Source organism: Ciconia boyciana, chromosome 1 (genome assembly GCF_034638445.1).
Source record: "Ciconia boyciana chromosome 1, ASM3463844v1, whole genome shotgun sequence".
Lineage (NCBI taxonomy): Eukaryota > Metazoa > Chordata > Aves > Ciconiiformes > Ciconiidae > Ciconia > Ciconia boyciana.
Window position 1 is genome coordinate 2,334,336 of NC_132934.1, and position 17,910 is coordinate 2,352,245.

The 17,910-nt window shown below is 48.2% G+C and overlaps 1 protein-coding gene across 1 annotated transcript; it reads left to right on the forward strand.

The window, feature by feature from the left end:
- Window positions 1–7,104: 7,104 nt before the first annotated feature.
- Window positions 7,105–13,903, forward strand: LOC140649639 (tubulin alpha chain-like). Its single transcript, XM_072857124.1, has 4 exons — window positions 7,105–7,244; window positions 10,018–10,261; window positions 11,591–11,739; window positions 12,478–13,903. The coding sequence occupies exons 1-4, from the start codon at window positions 7,242–7,244 to the stop codon at window positions 13,459–13,461; spliced, it is 1,380 nt and encodes a 459-aa protein (XP_072713225.1). The 5' UTR covers window positions 7,105–7,241; the 3' UTR covers window positions 13,462–13,903.
- The last annotated feature ends 4,007 nt before the right edge of the window (window positions 13,904–17,910 follow it).

The window sequence follows — 17,910 nt, forward strand, 5'->3', positions numbered from 1 at the left end:
TTCCCCTTACGCATGAGACTTACCAGCTGCATAGCCCTGATAACTGCTACTTGTGCAGTTTATGCGCTCACCAGAGCTTGGAATTTTAATAAGCATAAGTGGATTTAGGATGCTATATAAAGATATTATTTCAAAGGCAGGCATTTAGCTCAACACTGTTGGTACAACCAGCCTCTTTTGTGATGGTCAGGACAGAAGCTCTGCCTTGCTTCAGGCCACATCCTGACTTTATGGCTGAGTCCCTGGTAGTGTCTGGGGCTGTTTACACCACTGAAGATGGACTCAGGCAGCCCAGTACCCATCAAAGACAGGTTATGGTTGAAGGTTATGCCCACACGGTATCCGTGAGATCTCATGAGCGGTGTACAACTAGCATTACTGACAGAGCATAGCCTCTCAGGGGCTTGCTAAGAGGGTGGTGAGAATCCCACTGATGCTACAGCACCTACCTGCTCTTAAGTGCTGTCAGGGGTTGCAAAACAGTTTCACTGCATTTTCAGAAGGTCACAATACTTCAGGAGAAATTTTAAGTTTGAGCTTTGCTCCGTGCTTCATCTTTGAGGCCAGAAAAGGTTTTGCTCAAAGGAGGGCTTTTGCCTGCTAAGCTTTCTCCTCCCCGTTCTCAGCAAGGAGTAGTAGAGACTCCATTGACCTAAATGTCTGTCTTGTTAGGACTATTCCCTTTTGGAAAGATTTTTTGGATTAGGCAGGGGATTAGTAACACATGCATTAAGAACTTGTGGTTCTCAAACAAGCAGACTTAATTAGGCAAAGATTAAAGCATGCTTCATTGACACCGATCTCTTTCAGAATTCAAAGCATCAAGTTATTTTGTAGAATTTTATACACTTGGCAACGTTGCTCATTTAAGCACTTACACTACTTCGAAAGTAGTCATCTGGAGGATTCAAGGCAGCTTAGACATTTATAGTGCCATAAAACTTTAGGCCATAAATTGCACATGATTAGGATGTGTGTCACCATCAGTATTTAGAGCCATTTAAAAAAACCCCGCAACCTGTCTTTATTTTCATCTAGAACCCCCCCCCCCTAGAAAATAAGTGCCATAAAACTACATGAAAATTATCCTTGCATTCCAGGTAGTCAGCAAGCATCAGGCTTGATAATACATGTGGTTCACAGCCACGACAGGAACTCTGCCAAGTGACACAATCACCTCATGAAAAGTTTCAGAGCTCTTCCATGAGGCTTACGAGATACCCAAGTTGGCCAAACTGCCGCTGTAAGCCTGAAGTGATGCATTTCCCAACTGTTGCACACCATGCAGAATTGATTCCTTTTAGAAAAAAAATATTAAGCAAATTAGTTTGGATAATCCAAGTCACTCTACTTTTCCATTCTCAGTCCTTGCACCTTCTACAAACATTATAGTTGGGCCTTGCTCATGTTTTGTCTTAGCCAGAGACAATGTAAAAAAGCCAGTTTTAATAATAGCGCAGCCCTGCATGTATTTTTACAATGCATTCCAACTTTCAGAAGATGAAGGAAAAAGTGTTTTGCTTTTACATCTTCAAAACGGTTGTTTACGTAGACTTAATGACAGCATTTATCACTGTCAGAGATTTAGGACCATTAGAAAAGCCACATGAACTGCAAGTAATCAGACTTGTCAGTCATCTGTTAGCTTTGTCTGTGGCAATGGGAAGGGCTCTTGCTCAAAACTTCTCCTTTGCTCAGCTCAGCACCGCAGGGGAACAGATCTCTAGCTACAGCATTACGACGCCCTTTTGACACTGCTATGGATTTGATTTCAGCAAAACAATCCTTTTCCATAAGGGAGCACGCATATGTGCAGGAACGAGAAGATCCCATGCAGCCAAGAACAGCCTGGACAATCAAATGTGTCTACCTACCTTTTCCAGCCACGCAACAGATCTCTGTACACCACACATTCAAATTAATCCCAATAATTCAAATTAAGCCTTTGTGCTGAAATCTAATTCTTCTAAAACACTTGATGCAAAGCTTCAGTTTTCAACCCCACTAAAGGCAGTGTTGGTAGCTCTGATATTAAACGTGAAGGGAAGCACTAAGGCTGAGTTCTTAAACTGGTCATGAATTTAGCAAGAGCTTTTCTAACCCCGCCTTTGCTCTAGATGTTTCCCAAATACAGACAGGTGGGAAGGAAAAGTCTCACTGAGAAGGGCCCTTTGTAGAAGGTCAATAATGAATTGAATCAATGCTGAAACGCACCAGGCGGTTCCATGCTGAGGACTAACAGCAACGCCCTAGTGAATGATGGGGATTCTGGCTCAGTTTCTTTGATTAAAACAAAAACTTGCAAGACTGGTAGTGGGGTCAGCTACTAAGAGAGCAGAGAGCTGCTAGGATCCTCTGCAGAACCAGAAAAAATCACTTTATTGGCAGAGAGAAAGACACAACTCAGTTTCTTCAAGAAACGTGTGCACACCCACATGCTCTTGAGTGATGAGATGGTTTCAGCTTTGTAGACAGGGAAACGCAGGAGAGAGATCAAGAAGAAAAAAAAACGGGTATTGGAAAGATGAAAACAAGTCACGCAGCAGGAAGTTGGTTACTTGGAGTCCTGCTGAACAAATTGAAACTAAAAGTGTCCGTGAGCTGACGCTAATGTTGGACAATGTTCAAGGGCACGAGACAAACTGATGGCAGGGAAATGCATTGAGGGTTATTGAGTATGTAGAAACCACATGCAGTTCGGAAAGTCCCTGAGCTGAATAAAAATCAGAGGAGAGACTTCAGGGGATATGTTATATACATTTTCCCAGCCCTTTACACTTCTCCAAGTAGCTGCTCGTGGCCACGGTTGGGAGCAGGGCACCGGGAGGCAGACCTTTGTCTGACACATTACAGCCACCCTGAAACTCATTAAAGAATATAAGTCCATCTTTCTTCAAGTTACTTTAGAAGAAAGCTTTTCCTTAAAGCATTTACCTCATTACTCCTAAGGCAATTAAAGGGAGGAGAATAGAAATAACCCTTTGCAACTGGAGAATAAATAACAGTATATCCTTGTGCACTCGCTATTGCTACAGCCTAACCCCACCGCAAAGAACCCCTACCCCACAGCTGGTTCCTATCTGCTTTAGGGAACGCAGAGGAGAAGCACAGCTGTGCAGACACAAATAAAGAGATGGTGCTTTCTCCACCCTCAGTTACGGGAATAGCTTTGAGGCAGAGCTGGTTGGGGGAATTCTGCTGGAACTGTGTTCTGCTGAAATATGCAGTTCCATTCCAATCGAGCCGTCTAGCAGAATGGGATGGGTCTGCCAGGGTTTTATTTGGAAAGAAAAATGAGGGGAGTGGGGGAGAAGTTGGATTGTCAAAACATCCTATCCTGATAGCCTTGAAATGAAGGTTTTCAGTTTTAATAACTTTTTGCTGTAACTTTTTGCATTACAATAGAGAAAGTCAGAAGTTCCTAGTGATTCTGAATGCTTTTGACAGTACTGTGTTAGTAATTGACTTTTGTGGCAAGTTTAATTCTTTTTTTGTGAGTATATTTGAATGGATCCCCCTGCATCCAAATTGCTCCACTGTCTCACGCTGCAAGGATGTGTTTGCAGATGGAGTTTGGCTGAAGCAAAATCTGTACCTTGGAGGGAGGGGTAGGAAACCACATGAGCAAAACAAGTGGAGTTGTCCCTGCTTGCATCCTTCATGTGCACGAAGCAGAAAGGGCTGACACCAAGGCCAGAGAAGGAGCAGTGTAAAAACAAACCGTGCATGGACAGAAACACACACAGTGAAATGCTAGAGATATGCAGGCTAATGCTTGGATAAATCATCTCTGGTTATCAGTAACAGATGCCTGAGCTGAAGTTGGGGCCTCACTGCATGATAGATAAAGGACAACCGCTATCAGGAGCAGCGCTTCAAAGTCAGCCCTGGCAAACCTAAATTAGGGTAACAGTGGCCTGAGGCCTCCCTACAAGGAGAAGCAGGGGTGTCCAGGGACTAGTTGGCCCATCAATAAGTGGGTGCCCCTTGGGAGGGTCCTCATTTGCTCATCAGACATGAGGCTGAAGGCCACACAGCAAAATTTGCAGGGCCACCATGTGATGGCCACCAAAGCTCCTGAGGGTTGCAACGGCCTTGTGAGATACGTGCTCATTGCCGGCTGAGCTTTGGGAACCGCTGGCACAGAGCAAGTTCCTCCCCTGTCAGAGGCTTGTTAGTGGATACTGGCAAGCGGGATGAGCCCAGGTTTGCCCAGGTCACTGGGAAGTTCCCATTAATGATGTTAGTGGCTTTATGCCTCTGGAGGACAACAGAGGCAGACAGAGACCTGCTGGGGAACTGGCAGTTCAGGCTAAAGTGGAGGATGGAGATCTCTAAGACTGTTGTCGGCCAGCGCTGAATTCACTTGAAAAGACAACAACTGCCTTCGGGGGGGATGAGGGTGTGGAAAGTTGGCAGCTTTTACTCCCCAGAAAAAGGCATAATGAGAGCCAGTGGCTGGAAGCTGATGCTAGGGAAATTCACATGTGAAACAGGGAACAAATTTAACTAGGTGAACAATTAAACATGAGAGCAAATTATTTCTGAAATGGCGGATTTTGGAACTACATGAATCACTATTTTTTCAGTTCAGCCAACAAACCAAGAATACCAAAAAATCCCACATTTGGCTCAGCCTGAAGCAAAGTGAGATTTTTTCCCCCACTTTTTCCTGCTTCAGCAACAACAAAAATTAATATTGAATTAAAGAAATTAATATTACATTAAATATTTTGTTTTCCCAGGTACAAAACCTTTTGATTCCATGGGGGCTTCTCGAACAAAAGCAAGCAACAGGCGTAAAAGTTGACATTTAAGTGCCATTCTCCAAAGTAGCACAGCAAAAGCAGTACCTTCTCTGTTCCTCAGCAGCCTGGTGAGTCAAGTGCTTGCCCAGAGTGTGGCCACAGATCAGTTCTCCTCTCCATCTCAGGACACTCATCCAGCATGTTTTGAGACACCACCCACATCCTCATGGGTAAGGATTTGCTCCATAGAGGCGAACAGCAGCTGGTGCCAGACCACATGGTGGGGACAGCAATAGGAAGACCAGGGACAGCGAGGAGGCGATATTTAGGATGCGGGAGTGGGAAAAAGGAGGCAGCAGCTGTGAGGTCTGGCTATAAAAAGGCTGGGAGCTGCCGCAACGGGTCCTCTGGGGGGGTGGTCTCTGTCCTTCTCGTTGATGCCGTTCTAAATATGTCTTGGAGCTGAGATAGCAGGCAGGTTTTCTCTGTCACCACCAGGCTATAGCACTTTTCTCTTTTGCTTTCCATTTCCCAAGAAAGAGAGAAATCAGCCCCCAAATTTTTTTGGCTTGGGGTTGACCCAAAGCACACCATTTAGTGAATAAATGCTTCATGCTCTAAACTGCCCAGTTCCTCATTTTCTCTTTTCTCATTGATGAACAGATGCCTCTTGGAAAGAGAAGATCTTGTCTGACCTGCAGGCTTGGTGCACACATTTGGGAGGCTCTTGGTTTAGGTCAGAAATTAATAGCTTCTCTGTACTCAGAGGCCACTTTTATTCCCAGAAGAGGTTTGGAGGCCACGACGCTGACAGCAGTGTTTGCATGATGCTTTGTCTAACAAAAGAACCCTGCCTGACCCAATTGCGGCTGAATTCGCCCACTTCCAAAACAGGCATAGCCATGTGCTCAACCTGCTTGGCTCGAATTCCCTAAATCCATGGCATAGCCCCAAGAAGGAACAGGGTAATGCTCCCATCTGCCCTCAGAGGCAGAGGCTGGGCTGAATATGCCAGTGTAGGACAGCTCTTCCATAGATGCTGCCTTCTTCCAGGTCAGCTCATCTCTTTGCCCATCAAGGCTGCAGTCTTGTCCCCGTGCCTCGGCAGAGCTGGGGGGTGAATACCCCCCACGCTCCAGGCTCAGCTGAGCCCATATGCAGTGCTGACGGTACAAAGGGAAATAAAGCTTCTCTAAAGAAATTTACCCAATGGCTGGGGATGTTCTTACAATAAGGTTGGTGCATACAGGTCCTTGGCGAGAGGGTTAATTTTGCCTCCTAAAAATACCTTGGGGTCAACTTAGAACAGGTTTCTTGAGGACTTGCGCAGGTGAGTTTTGAATACATTCAAGAATGAAAATTCCCCCATCTTTAGGTTCCTGCTCCAATGTCTGACCACCTTCATGTTGAGTTGAAAGGTATCCCTTCTCGAGGCTGAACAAGCTCACTTATGCCTATGTCCTGTACTCTAAATCTGACCAGCTCGGTGGTCTGCGCTGGACTTGCTCCAGTATACCAATGTCTTGTACTGGTCAGCTCAAACTGGACCCAGTAAGCAGAGAGGGTCTCACAAATGCTGAGCAGAGGAAAAACTCCCTGTCCTTGACTGCCTGGCTATGCTCGTGCTGATACAGTCTGTGACATGGTTGTCCAGAGCTGTCAACTTGTTGCAGCTATGGCTGAACCAAAGAAGGTTTGGGAACCTTTTAATGGGAGAATGAAGAGGTAAATAAGAGAATTAGTAAACAAGTTACCACTAACCACTCTCATCTACCTGCTGCTAGTAACCACACAGGCACTACTGAGACTTAAGGGCAGATCCAGAGCAGTCTTAAAGATGTACCAACCCATTTGCAGGATGGGGCCAAAACTGGCTCAGAGTCCTTAGGTCTGCTCTTGGCAGGAGGGCAAAATGAACCCTTAATGGCCAGCAGGTAAGGCAAACGAAGGGTTCTGAGCCTACACCTGAATGTCCCAGAGGTGCAAAAGTCAGCAGATTCCCATGAAGGTCATGGAGCATACGGAACGAAGACCAAAAATTGCGGGGTTGTGTCTAAAAATAGACAAGATACAACACATCAGTGGAAGTGCTCTGAATAATGATAAGGGGAAGGTTGTTTCTGCTGGATAAAGTGAATCATATGGGGGCACTCAAACTTCCCCAGAGTTTCATTCTTTTTAGCCAAACCCGAACTTTGGCATCTACTTTTTTTTTCCCAGTTGAGGCTCTTTGAAAAAAAATACGAAAAAAGCTCACATTGCACTGTACCCAAGGCTATTTAATCACAGAAATCGCACCAGCTAGACACTAATAGATCATATTATCCCTTGCTATTTCTAGGGATGTAAAGGAAAAGGAGCTCTGTTCCTTTAAGCTAGCAGAAAGCTTCTTTATATTCAGGTGGAGTCAAGCCTTCCTGGGCTATAAAGTTGCAGGGAGAGGCAGGAGCAGCAGCTGTTTTGCTTAGAACTTAGCAAGCTTCCAGTCTCATCATGGTAAGAGCATGCCTTGTATTTGTATTAGTCTCAACTTAAAATATAGATTATATATTTTCCAAGTGTACTGAGCTAAACAGTTTACTTGTTCTTTTTCTCTCCTTTCTCCTGGGGATGTTAATTCCAAACAGCTTTGTTTAATTGCTGATTACCTTATGGTTTATTGATTCAATGTTTGCTCCTTATAAGGGAAAAGTGAGGGACTTGGTTGGAGAAGAACTATTTAGGTGGCCTCTTGCTGCTTTTGACTCTGAGTTTGCAGCTCCTAAGGTGGGGTTTGTAGAGTTGCAAAGTTTCTGTTTCTTTAACGTAAGCTGGGTTTTACTTTATTTGGGGAACCAGCATATCTCGATACACAACTATGTGATAGACTATAGTTTAAATTTTGACGCTGCTGGCCCTTTTCCCAAAGTTTAACACTTCAACTCTTGCACTGACACAGGGAACTAGAGCAACTTGCAGAGACCTTTAGGGTTTTTTTTCCTTAGGAGTGAGCTGCCATGTTGCCTTTGTCTGCTACAAACCCTTGGGATTAGATATTAAATGAATAAAGTCCCCCTTCCTTCTAGCTTTTTAATTGAATCTTTAATCTAAAGAGTTTGCAGCTGTGAAACTGAAGGGGATTGATCTGCTTACTAAAAAAACTGCAGCCCTGAACAGTGCTGGCTGATCTAGCTGAAACTCTTTGTAAAGAATAACACAACTGTCACCTTATTGTGAATGCAAAAGAGTAACTTGTTGGAAAATCTGATGGTGTCCCTTTGCATGTTGCAAATGGAAGAAAACTTCAAAGTAACTCCTAGCAAGTCAGCTTTTGAACTTTTCCTTTTATCTGCTGACTTCTAGAGTCTGTCTTGGCTATAAAACAGTTAAACATTTACATGGTATTTCCAATGGGAAAATCAGCTGGACAACAATAGGCTGCCTATAGCCAGAGTCTGTAAAATGCAGTTCATCTTGATGCAAATGTTGGAGCTCTGGGATCTCAAAAAAACCTTCTGGCATATTTGAGGGGGGGAAAAAAACCTGCAGAAAAAAGCTGCACTTTCTTTCTTCCAGCAGGCCCCTCTTTCCCCCCCCCCCCCCCACCTTTTTTTTTGTGCCCATTCCCTGAGCTCTGGACTGAAAATACTAGTGCTCCCTTGAAGCAGGTGCTGGGACTAGGTTGCTGGGATAGGATAGTGAGCGGAGCAGCTGTCCCAGCTCGCACTGGTGAAGCGGCTGTGGCGCTGACCCTTGCAAACTGTGGCGAGGAGCTATTGCAACCATCTTGCTGAGAGGGATGGGCAAATGGCAGTCAGCATTTCCCACATAGTACAAATATCAACTTGGAGAGGGAGGGCTTAAATACAGCCTCCACACCCAGCAGAACTGGTGGTCTTGGCCCAGACTGGGATTAAGAGGTGTTTAGCCAGCTGTGGGTAAAGGGGTTGGTGTCCCTCTGCGGTACCCTCTGCTACCTCATCCAGTTAGTGTCTAGCTTTATGGTGGATGACCTGGACATGCGGTGGCCATCGGAGTTGCTTGAGGACTGAAAAATGTCTTGGACATCTATGCTTGGAGACTAAGAGTGGAGAAGTTGCACTGCATCCTCTCCTGATGGCTACTGCCACAAATGGTTGGTGCCCAGGACTGTCTAGCATTACTTAGAGGGCAGTGACTTTCAAGGAACAGAGTTCTTCTGGTAGGATAGTCATGTCTAGGGGTGTGCACACCCCTAGATGTCCTCTCTGCCCTGAGACAACTGGGCTGCCAGTGGTATTTGTCATGCTCTGCTCAAGGTGGGCTACTTGGAGCAGGGGAGCTGGGCTTATCTGTGGAGACCCCCAGCTCTGGGTAGGACTGAGTGATGGTGTGAAATGAGGTGAGACCTGAACCAAGCTGCCCATCAATGCTACAAATAATGGGATCAGCTGTACTGCTTGCCATCCCCAGGTGGGATCACCAGCTCCCTTTCATGGTGATCCCTTGGGAAGCAGCACTGCCCCATGCCATGCATGGCAGTAATTGGGAGTCTCTGCCTGGGAGCTGGGACATGTGCCTCTGTCATCGCTGCAGCAGTGCTTTGATCTTGGGGTGGTGGAAGCAGCAGAGATGCCAATTACCCAGGGAAGCGTGCAACCATCAAAAGTCCCCAGAGAGTCTCCAGAAGACGCCAGTACCTCCAGTACTGCCCTGGAGGTAGTTAGAGGCTCCTGGAGGGTGACCTGGTTAAATCAGGACTCTGAGCCTCTCCCCGGGTGTCAGCCTGCCCTTGTTCTGGCCCTGGGTGACTGCTGGTTTCCTCCAGCCTTGTTTCTTGCTGTGACTCCTGGCTTGGCTGTGTGTTTCCCAAGCTTGGCTTCTCCCTGCTTGGTGCAGAGTTTTTTTTTTTAGCTCAGGGAGCCTGGAGCTGTTGTCCCTGATGCCCCATTGCCCTGGGACCCAGAGGATTGACAGCTGCTCCACTCCATGGCAGGGCCAGTTGAGCACTGATTGAGGAGCCAGCACTGTTCAGCTGCTTCCTGCCTCAGCATGAAGCCCATCACCTCCTTCCTTTCTCCTCCCCTGGGCTGGGAGAGCCCTTCCTAGGGACACTACATGTGTGGCTCGGCCGTGTCCAGCTGCCCTGCAGATCATGGTTTGATCCTTGTTCCAACTCCCGGCGGTGGGCGGAAGCTGCCTGTTTCCCTAATCATCCGCAGTAGCAAATGGCTCAAACAAGAATTGTGGGGGCTAGTGCTAAGTCACAGGATGTCTAAAAATTGCCTTAACAAGCCATTTCCCCTTCCAGAGGGAATGTATTTCCATCCACATCGGGCAGGCTGGCGTGCAGATGGGCAATGCCTGCTGGGAGCTGTACTGCCTTGAGCACGGGATCCAGGCGGATGGGACCATTCCTGGCCCCAAGCAGGTGAAACCTGTGGAGCCGAAGTCTGAACAAGTGGATTCTTCTTTTGAGACCTTCTTCTGTGAGACAGCGTCTGGGAAGCACGTGCCCCGGGCAGTGTTCATAGACTTGGAGCCCACTGTTATTGGTAATAATGGGGCAGTTGGGTGTTGTGGCATCTTTAACAGTGACTCCTGACCCTTCTTACTTGGGGTTTATGTTGCTGCCCATATTGCCCAGCAGCTCCCACTCCTCTGCTCTAGTAAAATGTCTCCAGCCATCAGAAGGAGGCAATGTTTGCATTTCCAAATGGACCGGGAGTGACAAACCCATTACTCTTACTACACTGACTTGTCTTTAGTTGATCCCTCCTTTTAAGAGACCTGCTGTCTTGAGCAGGATCCTCAGCAGGTGTAAAGTGGAATGGGTTTATTAACCTCAGTGGCTCTGAACTGAATTACACCATCCTATGACCTGATGTGGTACATCTGGTTTTAAGGCTAACTGTGAAGCATCTGTGGGCAGATGGGTGCTACATATTTCATGGTTCTGTGGAAACTGGGTGTCTTGCTACTACAAGCTTTCTACTTCCCCTTCCAGCCCCACCTCCTCTAGTGATCTCTGGATGTTTGACTCAATTGTGGCACTTTGATTTAGAGTATCTTCCTAGAAAACAAATTCTTTTTTTGCTCAAGGAACTGGTGGAAATGACTCCCAACCACCTACCATCTACCTGCTTCTGCCTGCTAGGCTTCTCCTGGGTGTTTGCTCCTATCTTACCATCTAGGATGTGTGACTCATTATTTAATCTAATGGAAGGAATGCAGACTTTTGTTTTGGTTCCACTTAATTTTTAGGCACCTTATCAAGGCACTAAATTGGGAACCTAGTGAGCGAGCCAGTAAAATATGAAATGTATCCAATATTGAGACTGAGTGGGTTTAAATACTCTCTGGAGGTGTCTCCAACCTCATTGACTGCATGGAGCCCAGAGAAACTGCTCCTAATGCCTGTCTTCGTAAGGTGCCTGAAGCTGGGTCAGATACATCTAGCAGAAATGTCAACACTGGAGGCACTCTGTCTCCTCTTCAGTGTGCTGTAGAGCAGAGGATGGAGGTAGTGCTTCCAGCCATCTCAAGATGCTTTGCAACAAGCAGAAACACAGGCTGCATATGGTAACTATAATCCTACAATAATATCAGAAACATAGGCAGTGTCCTAATTCTTTAAGCCAAATTACATTAGGATCTCAAGGTGGCTGCTGGGTGAAGAGGGAGGAGGTATAGTAGGACCTTGACAAATTAGTCTGGATGGGGTTATTCTTACCCCTTCCATTATCCCCAGTCTCAACTAACCATGCCATGACTGTTGTCTCACATGGGCTCCTGGTAGATTTGCTGTGTGTTTTACTCTGTCACACTAATGTCCAGAACCTGTAACTGTGTGCTGCTCTTCATGACTGCTCCTCCTTGTGTAGATGAAATCAGGACTGGGACCTACCATGCGCTCTTCCACCCAGAGCAGCTCATCAGCGGCAAGGAAGATGCTGCCAACAACTATGCTCGTGGCCACTATACCATTGGAAAGGAGATTATAGACACTGTCCTCAGCAGAATTCGTAAAATGGTAAGAGAAAAGATGGTCTTTCCCTTAAAATAACACACCATGGACAATACAACTAAACTTTGGGTTTGGGGTAAAAGTCTTAGAAGAAAACCCCCTTTATGTGAGCTCAAGGGCTGCTGCTGCTGTGATTAGGTTTGGGGCTCAGTAAAGCAAGGGGCCATCTGAACCTGTATATCTGCCCTAAAAGCAACTGTTATTGCGTATCATACATGTATGAAGTGACACAACACTAGACCTAAGAGACAGAAGAGAAGGACTTTAGACCACAGGGAAGCCACACCCTGGTTGTGCAATTGTGGATATTAATTCTAAATGGACAACTGGTAGCCGGGCTGGGAAGACCAAACTCCACATTTGATAGGAGTGAAGCAGGATTGTAACAACATATTTGGATGCCAGTCAGTGAAATGTTTTTGAGATGTCTCCTAAGGGTCTAGGACCCTGATGCTACCTCCCATCCTCTCTCAGGAGGTATGCATTGAGCTGATAATGGAGCAATTTGCCAAGAGTTTCCATCTAACCATGCAGAGCTACCTGTGGTATCGCCATGGAAATGCTGCAGTCGATTAAGGTGTATACTTAAGGTGCTCAGCAGGGAGATATACTGAGTAAATCCACTCTAGGGATTGGGTGCACTCTGGCCAGTAAGTGCTCTAAGCAGAATTTGTTGCTGTATTATTCGGGATAGTTATTCCAGTCCTTAACACAGAGAAGTAAATATACATTATTCTGCTGCAGGCTGACCAGTGCAGTGGCCTCCAAGGGTTCCTGGTCTTCCACAGCTTTGGGGGAGGCACAGGCTCCGGGTTCACCTCCCTCCTCATGGAGCGGCTCTCTGTGGAGTACAGCAAGAAGTCCAAGCTGGAGTTCTCTGTGTACCCAGCCCCGCAGGTCTCCACAGCAGTGGTGGAGCCCTACAACTCCATCCTCACCACCCACACCACCCTGGAGCACTCGGACTGCTCCTTCATGGTGGACAATGAAGCCATCTATGACATCTGCAACCGCAACCTGGACATCGAGCGTCCCACCTACACCAACCTCAACAGGCTGATTGGGCAGATAGTCTCATCAGTCACTGCCTCCTTGAGATTTAATGGTGCTTTGAATGTTGACCTGATTGAATTCCAGACCAACCTGGTGCCCTACCCACGGATACACTTCCCGCTCACCACCTATGCGCCCATCATCTCAGCAGAGAAAGCCTACCATGAGCAGCTGTCGGTGCCAGAGATCACCAACGCTTGCTTTGAGTTCTCCAACCAGATGGTGAAATGTGACCCGCGCCGTGGCAAGTACATGGCATGCTGCCTGCTGTACCGGGGCGATGTGGTGCCCAAGGATGTGAACGCGGCCATTGCAGCCATTAAAACGCGCCGGTCGATCCAGTTTGTGGACTGGTGCCCCACGGGCTTCAAGGTGGGTATCAACTACCAGCCTCCCACGGTGGTGCCCGGGGGAGACCTGGCCAAGGTGCAGCGGGCTGTCTGCATGCTGAGCAACACCACGGCCATTGCGGAGGCGTGGGCCCGCCTGGACCACAAGTTTGATCTGATGTACGCCAAGCGAGCCTTTGTGCACTGGTACGTGGGGGAGGGCATGGAGGAGGGGGAGTTTTCAGAGGCCAGGGAGGACCTGGCTGCCCTGGAGAAGGATTATGAGGAGGTTGGAAGGGACTCAGCGGATGGAGAAGAAGATGAGGCCGATGAGGATGAGTATTAACAAACTGCAGTCTGTTCTTGATGAAGTCAAACCTCAGATGAAATACAAACCCTCTGTCATCAGGCTAAACTGGTCCTGAGTGCCTGGAGGTGCCAAAGGATTGTCCTGAACCTCAACGCTACTGTTTGACGTATTATACCTTTTCTGCTTGCATAGTCTATGTGCTCATAGTGCACTTCTGTAGCATGGGTGTCCCGAGCTTTCTCACACTGCTGTTTAGAAATGAGTGAAGCTGAATAGGTGCCTGGCTTAGTGTTGGGGACACATCCTGCTTGGGAAGAGGATCCTGGTTCCTAGTTCAGGGGAATGTTGCAAGCTGCCTGCTTTGGCTGAAATGGCAAATTCTTGCTCTGGCTTTTACTGTAAAAGCACCTTTTAATTAGAAATGTACCTATACACTTCTATGCAACTGTCTTTTTGTATATGAATAAAGACTTTTTTTTTTTGCTCTGAGTTCTTCAGATTTAATCAGGGTGTTTCTGTGGGAAGGTCCCAACTGCATGGATGTGTTGTCTTGGGGAAAATAGCAAATGCTGATAAGGGTGTGCTCTGGGTAGGCCCTCTGTGAGGATCATCAACCATAATTATTGCTGTGAAGGGAAATGACATATATCCTACAGGGACTTGTCTGGCTGGAGCTGGATCCTGCTCTTCTCACCTCCAAGAGCAGTCCAGAGGAAGTGTGCCTGGGAGCAGGCAGGGAATCCCCAGTTTGACCAGTGCGATAATGAGGAGTGGTGCCTGGGCAAGAGCACCTGTCTCCTGGGGTTTTGCCTCCTCACCATCTCTGGTGAAGCTTGTTTGTTGCCTGAGCAAGTCCTGGTGGTTGGGGCAGTGCTGTAGCTCTGAGCTGGGGTCTTGCTCAGGAGTTGGTGGTGAGTGTTGAACTAGCCCCATGTGCCGGGGGTCGGAGTCTGCCCTGAGAGGGTGAGCCAGGGCTGTGTGATGGGGTGACTCAGGAGGAAAAGCAATGAAATGCCCCGGATAAGATAGGGAGAGGGAGTGTTCATAAGCCTGTGGGATAGGAGAATGGTTGGCTCCATGCTGCTCTGAGTCTCTAGGTGCCCTGCTCATGGCTGTTGCATTACACTTTGTTGTATACCATAGCCCCACATCCACCCTTTATTTCAATGCTGGGCTCTAGCTCAAAGTGGGGCCAGTTATTCCCCCACCAGACCTCCTCCATGCTCTGTAGCTACAGCTGCCCTCTCCGGTGGAGGGGGTGTGATTCTGGAGCTGTTCCCAAAGCGATGCACTGGGAGGTACAGCCAGGGATGGTTAGAGGGATGAGGAGGTGTTGCTGTGCCCTATACTTGGGAGATGGAGGTGGAAGGAGCCCAGAGCTCCTTGTTGACTGCTGTTAGCCTAAAAAGCCAGGGTGCTGATGGCATGAATGGGCAGTAGATGGACCCCTAGGAAGATCCCTGTTGGGCTGAAGCCTGCTCTGTGCTCAACTCACTGCTGTGAGATTGCCCGAGCTAAAATGTTAGGCATGTCCTATTGCTCTTGGGGAGGCTCAGCATCAGACTGCTCTCTGAGGCTTGTCCTTCTGGGGATGGTAAGCAGCTCCTGCCTTATCTGATGGGTCCGCTCCTTCATCTCCAGCTCTGCTGGGGTGAGGGACTCCATTGACATACCCCAAAGCAGGTCAACCCAAAGACCTTGGGGCTGGGTGGGTCTCCTCTCATCCACCCTAGGTGGTCACTTTCTGAGCTCTGACTCCTGGAGACAGGGCCAACCCACCTCCTGGGTTTCCTGTTGGTTGTCCCTACACCATGCCCCTAGCACTGACAATAACCCTCACTGGGGAACGGTAACTGCTCCGTTTGCCAGAAATGAGACAGTTCAGGGCTCCAAGATGCTTTCCAAAAGAGCAAAGATGACTTCTGGCTCTGTGCCCACAGGTGAATGTGCTGGCAAGTTTCCAGGCATGGTCTTGAGGGCTGCCACCTTTCCCTGGTGGCTCCATTCCCCACAGAGAGCTGGGACTGGAAGTCACTGGTTCAATCCCCCAAAAATGTGCGTGACAGCAGCCTGGGGTGGACAAAGGGTGAGCATCACTCCCACTTGGAGCCACAAGCCAAGCCAGTGTGGTTGAGCAAGGGCAGGAACGTAGCCATGTGCTCCTGCAGCTTGGAAAACCATCAGCACAGCACCAGGGCTGATGTAATTGGAGAGGTGGTTTATTACTGAAATCAATTACTCTGGCATGTCTGTCAGCACAGACCCGCTCCTGCCCTCCCACAAATGCAGGGAGGGAGGGAGGGAAGGAAAGGATTTTCCTTGGCAGGGGGAGAGCGTTCCCGTGGCTTTGGGGAGTTGGCATCTCCAGCTCAATGGCCATAGGCAATGCTTTGGCCTCTCCATGAGTGGTGGATCCTCCAGACCCACACCCAAGACTGGCACACATTTCATTGCACGGCTTCAGCTTTATTTTCCCTACCGGCGTGCTGGAATAGCAAAGGTGGTCATAAAAAAAAAAAAAAAAAAAAAAAAAAAAGGTCCACTAAACAGTAGCACATGGAACAGCCTGCAGTATCCATGTTTCCATCACGTTGCTCCAGCCCCCTTCACCACATTCAGTCACTACTTCATTACTGCAATAAGGGTAGATCACAGTGGTCAGGGCAGATTTGTTCATCGTTGTCCTGCAAGGAGGCGGCTCAAGGTAGAGCTCTGCCATTGACTTCTCACAAGGTCTTGGGCAAATTCCCTCTTCCTTGGTGCTCTCCAGCCCTGATCCAGCAGCACCTGCTGCCTCTTCCTTCCATCCCATGGCCTGATGCAAACTGAGAGCTGTGTCTGGAGCAACTGGGGAGCTGTGCATGGTCCTCCTGTGGCAATGAGGTTGCTTAGGGGGTTGGTCTTCAGCACAGTGGGACATGGTCTTCGTCTGGCTGGTGGGCAAACTGTCTCACATTCCATCATCACTTCTGGACCCAGCTTAGGGCCATTGCACACAGATGTGACAGAAAGGATCCTGCTGCCATCGCAAGCAGATGAGCCTGAAGCTCATAAGCATTCATAAAAATGCCCTGATGGAGCTGCAAGGCTGTCAGGGCAGTGGGCAAGACCATGCTGTGGCTGCAGAGATGCCCATGTCCCCAACAGACTAACAGCTGGACCTTTCCCCCACTCCCAGCACAGGTAAGAGCCCACACGATACAGCTCTGCATTCGAGAGCTATTGGGCACACCGGAGAATTTAAAATCAGAAGGAAAAAAAAAAAAAGTAGTACTTTTTCCAAGCAGGAGGTTGACCCTCCAAGAATGCAGAGCGTTCAATAGATCCATGGAGATGAAGCCTTCCCAGTGTCATAAAATCAGATAGCCTAGATGTGACCTCAGGCCACCAGACTTGGTACAGCCACTCCGGCTGCTGTGCCTCCCTCCTGCAGCCCTGCACTATAAGCATGGAGATGACCTGCCTTGACAGTGGACCACAAGCAAGGCAGACCATGAACTCCAAAACAAGACCCCTATCCCAGGACATCTGTGCTGAGCAGAAGAAAAGCTCCCCCCACAAAAAATCAAGCAACCCTCACTCAGCTCCTGGCCAGCTACCCAGGAGGCGAAGGCAGAGCTGGCATTGCCCCTGCCTGAGATTCTTTCTTTCTGATTTGTCCCCCTCTTTTTTTTTCTGGCAGGAGATTTGGGCATCACTTTGGGGTCTGCACCAGCCCTCTGCAGAGCGGCATTTCCCAGCACATAAAGCTATGTCTGGAGATCCTGGGAGGCTCAGAGGAGGCAGAGGATTGCTCATTCCCTCTTCTGCAGTCATCACATTGCCAGCTCCACCAGTCCAAGCAGCCTTGCTCCCCCAGGCAGAGGGCAGCTGGAGGTGAGACAGCCCCCAGGAGCTCCCACCTTAGTGACCTTGGCAGATTGCCACCCCCAGGAGCCCAGCTGAGTAATGGCAAGTGGAGACAGGCTTTAATAATAACCACCTTCCATCACCCTTGCCTCAGGTTGTTTAAACTTTCCTCCAGTACAACCCAGAGCCAACACTATCAGCCCTTCAATTACAGCCTGACTGCAGATCCAGCTTCCCCACCATATCCCAGCCAGCTCCTTTTCTTGGATCACTTACTGGGAGGAGGCTCCCCAGTGGAGAAATAACCTACTCCAGTCCAGGGGATCTGCAGAAATCAAGTTAAATCCCCTTTTTCAGCTCATTAGTTTTTTGCAAGGGGTTTTGCATCATGTCTGGGTGTACTGGGTTTGCATGGCAAGGTTTTGGTAGCAGGGGGGCTACAGGGGTGGCTTTTGTGAGAAGCTGCTAGAGGCTTCCCCTAAGTCCAACAGAGCCAATGTCAGCTGGCTCCAAGATGGACCCAGTGCTGGCCAAGGCCAAGCAATGGTGGTAGTGCCTCTGTGATAACATATTTAAGAAAGGGTAAAAAAAACCCAACCTGTGCAACTGCAACTGGAGAGAGGAGTGAGAATATGT